The sequence below is a fragment of the Thalassophryne amazonica genome, chromosome 16 (assembly GCF_902500255.1).
Source record: "Thalassophryne amazonica chromosome 16, fThaAma1.1, whole genome shotgun sequence".
Classification (NCBI taxonomy): domain Eukaryota; kingdom Metazoa; phylum Chordata; class Actinopteri; order Batrachoidiformes; family Batrachoididae; genus Thalassophryne; species Thalassophryne amazonica.
This window is the reverse complement of record NC_047118.1, coordinates 55,841,931-55,851,127: the sequence shown is the minus strand read 5'-3', so window position 1 is coordinate 55,851,127 and position 9,197 is coordinate 55,841,931. Positions and strand designations below refer to the sequence as shown.

General features: G+C 41.4%; 1 protein-coding gene across 1 annotated transcript in view; it reads left to right on the top strand.

Moving 5' to 3' along the window:
* Positions 1 to 9,197, top strand: part of LOC117528154 (dual specificity mitogen-activated protein kinase kinase 6-like) — a 56,744-nt gene continuing 47,547 nt past the window's right edge. The window contains exon 1 of the mRNA XM_034190732.1: positions 1 to 327. Within this exon, the coding sequence (XP_034046623.1) occupies positions 309 to 327 (19 nt within the window). The 5' untranslated portion in view covers positions 1 to 308. The remainder of the gene's footprint in view (positions 328 to 9,197) is intronic.

The following is a 9,197-nucleotide window of genomic DNA, read 5'->3' as shown; positions in this document are numbered from 1 at the left end:
CTTCAGCTGTCAGACTTTGGCCACCCCGAAAGTACAGGTTTTGTTAAACTAATTTAGAGTTAACGTTTCACGCTGACTTTAATTCAAGTTGTGCATTTGTTTGCTAATCGATCATTGAACCGCCGGGCAGCTGAGTAAAGCGTCTGAACTGCGCGAAGATTTTATTTTATTTTTTAAAGCGCTGCTGGATTTTTGCACAAGCCGCCGATCCTGAGCGGACGTAAAAAGGGTCGATGCAGGGAGGGAGGGAGTGAGAAACAGGCAAAAGTCTTTGTGCTTCCCTTCCCCCTCCGCAAAGCAAAGGGGAAATGTCTCTGCCTAAAGCAGGTAAGTGTGCCTTTCCCCCCCTTTTTTCTCCCCTCACTATTTTTTTTTAAACATGTATTTTCACTGTGGAGGTGCGGGCTTTGTGTGGTAGTAACTTAGCTAGCTGTGTTTAGCGTAACCTCACCAGGTGGAGAGCAGCAGCATGAGAGGAGAAGCAAAACAAACAAACAAACAAACAAAAAAACTTGTGCTTTGTCATTTTCAAAAATATCTGTAGAGGTGGTGGTTTTTTTTTGTTTTTGTTTTTTTTTGTTTTTGTATCAGTGGTGATTCGTGGCGTCACTCTTGTACTTCAGTTGGCTGTCTGCTACTTAAATGACTTCTGACGGGCTAACTTGGTCCCGTCAAGTGAAGCACAGGTGTCTTTATTTCTCCCCAACCATGACTCATCTATCTATCTATCTATCTATCTATATATATATATATATCTATATATATATATCTATATATATATATCTATATATATATATATATATATATACACACACACACACACACCTCTCTTTCCCGACAAATGTGTTATGTGTCTGAAGTTTTTTTTTTTTGACGTTAAATTGGACTGGTGTTTAACAAATATGAATGCAGTATTTTTTTTTATCAGTTGTAAAACAAAAAACTTTAAAATTAACCAGCCAGTGATTTATCTTTATAAAATTTCAGTAAATGCTTGCGTTTTACAGCTTGAAATACTGTCTTCAGATCACATGATTTGTCCTGAATTAAATCTGAAACTTACTGGTTCATCCATAGCAGAACAGTAGCCCTGTTGAATGTACATACGCAGCATTCCTGATTGGTCAGTCTAGGTCACGTGATTATGAAGCTTCACCTTTTGTTTTCTATCAATATGTAAGGCTGAAATTACACTCTCCTTACAAAATATTTTGTGTGGTTATGCTGATTGTCATGTATTTTTTTTACTTGAAGTTGGAAAAAATATGCTTAACATGACTGGGATTCAGGGCGGAATGCTGTTTGTGGTTAGCACTGTTGCTTTACAGCAAGAAGGTTGTAGGATTGCATCCCACATGGTACTTTCTGTGTGGAGTTTGCATGTTCTCCCTGTGTTCACATGGGTTCCTCCCGCTTCCAACAATGTGCAGGTTTGGTAATTTTGTGACCCTGAATTGACCATATATGTGTGTGCAAATCTGAATGAGCTTCCCTGTCTATATGTGGCCCTGTGATAGACCAGCATACTCTGTCTGCATCATGCCCTATGACTGCGGGGATAGGTTACAACCCCCATCCCATGACCCTTGATTGGCATAAGTGGGTTCATATAACAGCTGAGTGGATTCTTGTCATTTGATTGGTGGCTTGTATGTCGCGTGACATGGATTATTCATACCATTTGCCGTTGTGTTTCATTGACCATGCAGTAATTCTTTTTAGCATGCATTTTGGTGCTATATGAAATGTGCTATTGCATGCCCGACCACCGTGCATGCTCACACTACCGGGAGCGGCGTTTAGGTAAACATAACAGAGTTTGTTTTGCTGATGGACGACGATTTGAAGGAGCTAATTGACGCTGCTAATTCTTCTAAACACACAAAAAACAAATGCACTACGCTGTAAAGCCCCTTTCAAACCGGTGTAGCAGACTGAAAGGCCTGCCCCTAAAAACCGAGCCGCCTTTTGCGTCTGCACATGCATCATTTCGGACCACAGCATTATGTCTGAGACGGAGTCTCTTCACCCAAAGCAATGGAATGGATTAATGAGATTATTAAAGTAGACCTGCAATGAAATAAATGTGGTCAGATTTCAGAAAGAAATAGCTGATATGTATTTATAAGACCCTTGTGAATGCAGTAAAGTAAATCTGTAAGCCCAAATTTGTAATTCAGCGGAGAAATCTTCGTTGAAAAATGACAAATTTGCAGCTAAAATTTAGCCCTCTGTGAAAACAGTTTGTACATCTGTATCATTTCCATGACGTCAGGGACGAGACGACGCGCTCCCGCCTTCAGTCCGATCCCGCATTGAAATTGATTTTATCTGTTAGTAATGTTACTGTTATACACATCCCGGTTTCAGCATCCAAAAGTAAGCTGCAATGAATGTGAGATACAGCTTTGATACATGATACATGCTCAGATCAGCGGCGACATCGACAGCGGGCGACAGTCTTCCCCCACGCCTCTCTCTCTCTCTCTCTCTCTGCCTCCGCTGTGCTTAACGAGTGCATGCGCTCGTTAAATTCCACCGTGGGCCACTCACACCCCCGTGTCACAGCAGACACGGCTCTTTCTACTGAATGGAGGTGCAGCCTTGGCACAAGTCCAGAGACTACGCTCGCCGTTTTAATGCGAAGCAGCCAGTGACATCTGTTGCTTGCAAGGATAGACTTGCGGCAAAATCCGCAGCGCCACACGTCTCGGTAATCGGAGCCGCAGAGCTCCGTGACCGCTGAGAGAGGTTTATATCTTTTTAATGACTTGAATTCTTTGCGGGTCTCGCCTCCGTAGCCCGCGACGGTACATCGGAGGCGAAAGACAGTAGCCTTTCAATGCAACACCACTCAATCAAACGGGCATATGAAAAAGTCCCCCAAAATAATTTTCAAGCACAAATAAAAGAAATGTGTACTCACCAAGCGTACCCCAAGACAATATGAAGTTTAAAAAAGTAGATGCTTCCAAGAAAAAGACATAAGACAAGAAAAAGGTGCAGATGAAACCTGACGTAAATCGACAAATTACAGTTGGCGCACGCAATGCATGCTGGGAGAGGGTCTTCTCCGTGACGTCTCGGCAGCGTCCATGATGAGATGACAGTTTTGCGGAGGGCTAACTGTTAGCTGTAAATTTGTCATTTTTAAATGAAGATTTCTCCATTGAATGACAGATCTGGGCTTGCAGATTTACTTTACTACATTCAGAAGGATCTTATGTGTAAATATGTCATTTTTTGGTCCAAAGATCTGACTGCATTTATTTCAATGCAGGTCTACTTTAACCATCAGATGAGAAGGTAAACCCTCTTAAATCATTCTAAAGTAAGTTTTAAGCAGAAACGAGGCAAAATGTCTGACGCGGAGTGAACGTATCAGCTAGCAGCTCGTTTAGCTGCGGCGCTCTGACTCTTCTGCCGTCTTTTATGATTAAATAATGCTGAATTTATGTGGAAATGATTGTTGTACTAAAGCTTCAGATATCTGTCACTGAGATAGATGAGTGGTGTGCAGTTTGAAGCAGGAACGAGGTGTTAATCTGTGAACAGCGTCATCAGGGAGACTGATTTTTAGGGGGACCGTTTAGTCGGCAACAGCGGTGCAAACATAGAGTTGTACTATAGTAGAGAAGCTTGAATCTTCGACTGGACTGGGTTGCTTGACGTGAGGACGTTTCGCTTCAAATCACAGAAGCTTCCTCAGCTAAAATTCTTGCTCTGGTGGTCTGACTTCTGTCTTGACTCTTGTAGAGAAGACTCTCTACAAGAGTCAAGACAGAAGTCTGTAACTATGTTTTCTGATGTGCATTTTAACGGATGGATCCCTGCCAGCTCAGGCACATGCGCTGTGGGCTGTGTGGATCCTTTTATCACAGACTCAACGGGCATATTGGATCACATGTGCTGCGGGCTGTGTGGCTCAAACCTGTTCACACACGAATTTGAAACTTTTCACATTTGATGCTCAAAGTCACATGCTTCTGTAAACTGTCGCCTGGTTTGCACAAACCAAGGCGCAGTTCGCTCTGAGAGATCACCGCAGAGGACACGAAATATTATGTCGTGTTGACCCCCAGCAGCTCCACAGCAACGAGGCTGATCACTTTCCTGCAAAGCTCCCCTGCTGTGAAAAAATACGCAGCCATCAAGGATCACCTCCTCAAAACTTTTCAACTGTCCGAACCTGAAAAGGGACAGTAGGTTTTCTCTGTGCACGTGCTGGAGGACAGCAAGCCCTCAGAGCTCATGAACAGAATACTGCAGCTCCTGAGAGGACACCGGCCGGACTTTTTGAGAACTAATACTATCAGGTGCGCGCAGCGCCAGCCAACACCACGATCACGGACTGCCGTGCACTAGCGGAGGACGCCGACAAATTCTTCCTGGCTGGCCAGCACCACAGCATGACAGCAGCTGCACTTGCCCCATCATACGCAGTGGCAGAAGCCCACACATCAGCACCAGCCGTGGAGGAGATGCATCTCTTCCTTCAGAGCAGCGCTCACAAACCGGCTTCTGTTTCTACCATATAACATTCGGAGCCACCCACTTAGTTTCTACAGTGTACAGTTGTGTATATTTGTCAATAATTCTCTTGCACACTGACCCCTCCACCACCTGTTATTTAACTGTCATTTTTCTCATCATTATTGCTATCATCCTCTAAGTATTTATTATAATACCTCTGTTCACTATTTATGCATCCATGCACCTTACGACTCCTGCACAGCGGGAATGCTGCTTAAAACTACACAATATTACACAAAATTGCCTGTACTGGATAAACTGCACATCCTCTAAACTGTACATCCATTAAATAGTGTATATAATACATTCTTCAGTCTAATAATGTGTATCTTCTAATGCGTTTTGTTTTTTAAATCATCTTATGTGAATTTTCTGCATGCAGATTTTCTAGGGAGAATGACCAGAGTAAGAATTTCATTGTGTGGTATAACTGCCTGTTTTTTTTTTTTACTGTGGACATGACAATAAAAAAAAAAAAAACCCTCTTAATTCTTAATATGGCTATGCACAGGTAGGCAGTTTGCAAAATGGCACCGAGTCAAGTACATAGGTTTTCTGCATAGCTTGCAAATTGGAAAGATTCTGAAATTGGACCTGGGCCATGTTGGAATTCTGCGACAGCCAAGATTTACGGAAGTGTGCAAAGCTGTGAGCACACAAGGTTGCTAGCCAGTCAAAATATCAGGTTTAGAGCCTCATTCTGTCCCTCAAGCCATCCCAGATGCAGTGGTCAAATTTGAAGGTACAGAATAAACCCAAATTTGTACCAGTTCACAAAACTGTGTGCAGATCAATACCCAAAAAAAGACATTTGAGTGCATACCTCATCCACACCCCTCAAAATTGTAATACACAAAGGTAAAATTTCCTGGCTCTCTTCATCCAGTGCTGTATTATCAGGGATTTGCCCTCAATGTGCAGCGATGGGTGGGACTGCCGACCATTCGAAGTGTGTGCGCGGTACTCGCAAAGCCTGCCCAGCAACAGCCTGGCATCCAGACTGCGACTACAGGGTGTGAGTTAAAATCTCACCTGGGCTGGTTGCAGCTGCTTGTGTACATGATGAGCATTTGTTTTGTTGTCAGCCTTTCGCAGTTGTCCAGCGACTGTACAAAATACAAATGTAACTTCTAGTTTATAGTGTCCTGACATTTAAGCGGGGGGAGGAAAAAGGAGAAGGTGCACATTCACGGAATGGAGCAGGCACTCTGTGTTGCCTTCTGTTGTTTTCTGCTTCACACAAAGCAGCCTGGGCCCTGATACACATTTGGTCAAATGTGGAAATACTCACCCTGAACTGAGAATGGAATGTGTACAGATATCATTCAGATCTGTGAGTATATACTGTCTTCATGCTTCCCTGTGCCATGGGTTGGAAGCATTGAGCTGTGGCTGAAGTCTGCTGAGTGCAGCATCTCTATAATGTAGATGCAGAGGAAAACTAGTGAACATTAGAATCATTTTAGAGCAAAGTGCAGCTTTAAAATGATATGATTTAATTATCAGTGATAATATGTTAACCATAACCTTAGTTGATTTTCCAGTCATAAAACTGAATGAATGGTTTTCAGATTTCACCTCAGTCAGTATTGATGACATAAGGTGTGCTGATGTCATGTTTGTTTGTGTCCTTCCTGAGTGGATTAAATCCCTTAATGTGTCTCCTGGTTTTAGTTTAGGTCATAATTCAATGTTTCGCATTCAAACTGTCCATAAGCATGTCTTTAAAAATTGAATTCCTGCACCTCCAGAAATAAATGGCAGTGTAGGTTTCCAGGAGCGGCACTAAAAAAATTTTGATTGGGGTGGCATGTTACATTTAAATACGTGAAAAATAAAACAGCAAAACATAACAGCCTTTAGTCTCTTAGGAATAATAATGATACAATATTGAAATGATGAATTTATTCGCACACACAGACCAAAAATAACAAAACAATCCAACAAAAGGCAACTATGTATGCAGCCATTGACAGATGCACAGAATTTCCAGATTTTCTCATAAACATCCACCCACACTCTCCCTTGCAAACACTTTGAGCATTCTCCGTGGCCATAGGCCTGTTACAATAATTACTGTATCAACTTTACCATTAGATATATATTTAAGATGAACAGGGTAATTTTTCTGGCATTGATATATGCACTATACATGTTTGTTTGCGCAAGTCATCAACATTTCAGTGAGTCATGCTGCTTCTGTCCATCTGTCTCCTGCTTTCTGCAGGAGACGGGGTCAGCCCTGCTCTGTGTGCATCAGTAACCCAGCCAGCTGAAGTGAATCAGTTGCATTTTTCAATCCATAAATTTTGGAAGAATAAATTAAATTGGTTAATTTACTGTATTCTTCTGAAATTTGAGCCTATAAACAAAAGTGCACCGATCCAACATTTCTAGTGAATCACTTACTCCATATGAAATCAGACCGCTGCATGTCAGCTTACGTAGACAGCTGAAACGAGCTAATGACAAAAGTTGAAGTTTTATAACATGTGAATTTCTCCTCTGTCAGATCAATAAAGTTTATCATATCTTATTTCTTTTATTCCACTTTGCATAGGCCCATTGATGTCTGGGAAGGGCCCATCATATGGAGAAAATGGCCCATTACTTCAGGGATACCACTTGCAAACATTTCTTTTTTTTGTTTGTCTTGCCAACATATTTAGATTTCATGCTATTGTCTACTGAGGGGATGATTGGCAAAATTGTTCTACTAGCTGTTTACCCCTTAGATGACTTCACTGAGACTTTTGGTAGAATTTTTTTTTTTTTTGCGCAATGGTTCAACATGCAAAACTCTCATGCCATTGGTCTGGTAACACTCACACACACACAACACCAAAAAATAAGTACTGCTATTGGCAGAATATCTGTAAAAATGCTACAGCTTCTTCTCCATTTGAATTAAAAAAAAAAGAAAACAACAAAAAATCCTCTGGTTGCAATCCCCACACCCACGCGCTGCGATGCTCTAAATTTCTGTGGAAAGCCCTGCATACTGTTGCACGTGAAAGGTGACATTGCTCAATGCACTTCAAAAACAGTAATTAAAAAACTGGGCAGCATTTGGTGTGACGTGTATAGGCCCATCAATTTGGGATGTGCCGTATTGTATAGTTTGACGTGGTAACATTTCTCACAAAAAAGTTGTAATCCCATGATATTAACACTGTAATTGTTTCTGTATGACACTGCATGTGCAGCTCACATATACTGTAGAACATACAGTGCATCCGGAAAGTTTGAGTTGAGTTTTCAGTAGGTGGCCAGGTAGGGGTCAATTGAAGAATTGCACCTGGGGTCAAAATTTAAAAATGATTCAATCATATTGCAAGCTATACCACATTTTTCTGAACATAAATATTCCAAAAAGGTATAGTTGGACTATCTATGACTGAATGTTTATGGGTGAAAATAGCATCAATGTTAACAAAGGTCAATTTCAGTTTGTACAGGGGTCAGAATTCAGAAAAAAACAAACAAAATTCTCTGCTCTGATGAGACACAAGATCGAAACTCTTTGATGTGAATGTCCGGCATATGTTTGGAGGAAATAGGCACCATCTCACAGTGATAGCATGATGGTGGCAGCATCATGCTGTGGGGATGTTTTTCAGCGGCAGGAACTTGGAGACTAGTCAGGTTGAGGGAAAGATGAATGCAGCAATGTACAGAGACATCCTGGATGAAAACCTGCTCCAGAGTGCTCTCGACCTCAGACTGAGGCGATGGTACCTATTTCAGCAGGACAGTGAGCCTAAGCACACAGCCAAGATATCAAAGGAGTGGCTTCAGGGCAACTCTGTGAATGTCCTTGAGTGGCCCAGCCAGAGCCCAGACCTGAAGCTGACTGAGCATCTCTGGAGAGATCTGAAAGTGGCTGTGCACCAAACACTCCCCCACCCAACCTGTTGGAGCTTGAGAGGTGCCGCAAAGAGGAATGGACAAAACTGCCCAAAGATAGATGCGCCAAGCTTGTGGCATCATATTTAAAATGACCTGAGGCTGTAATTGCTGCCAAAGGTGCATCAACAAAATATTGAGCAAAGGGTGTGATACCTATGTACATGTGATTTCTTAGTTTTTTATTTTTAATAAATTTGCAGAAATTTAAAATTGTTTTTCATGTTATTGTTTTGGGGTATTGTGAGTAGAACTTTGAGAAAATGAATTTACTCCATTTTTTTTAATAAGGCTGTAACATAAAATGTGGCAAAGAGAAGCGCTTTGACTACTTTCCAGATGCATTGTGGTGGAAGGCGGAGTTGAAACCATCAGCGAGTTGATGCCAAAAGAGATGCTTCCTTCGTACTATGGAACTGGTTTAGGTTCAGAAAATCAGATATATTTGTTCCACCACCTAAAGCATGAGGAAAGCTAGGAGATGCATGAAAAGAAAGGATCATAAAATAAGCAAATTCCTTTAACTCAGAGAAGAATTGTCAGCATGTTTGTAAGTTGCATTCCATATGATAAAGTAATCTCATGAATGAACTGATGGATGCGATGGAACTTTGCTGGTATTGGTGTTTTACATTTTTCTTTCAAATTGAATTGTCAGTACAATTCATTCTATTTTTAGCCTACTTAATTGATGATCTTTTGCTTTTCTAAATCAATATTTGTGTTTGCAAGAACTCAAAAATGATATGCTGATGTGG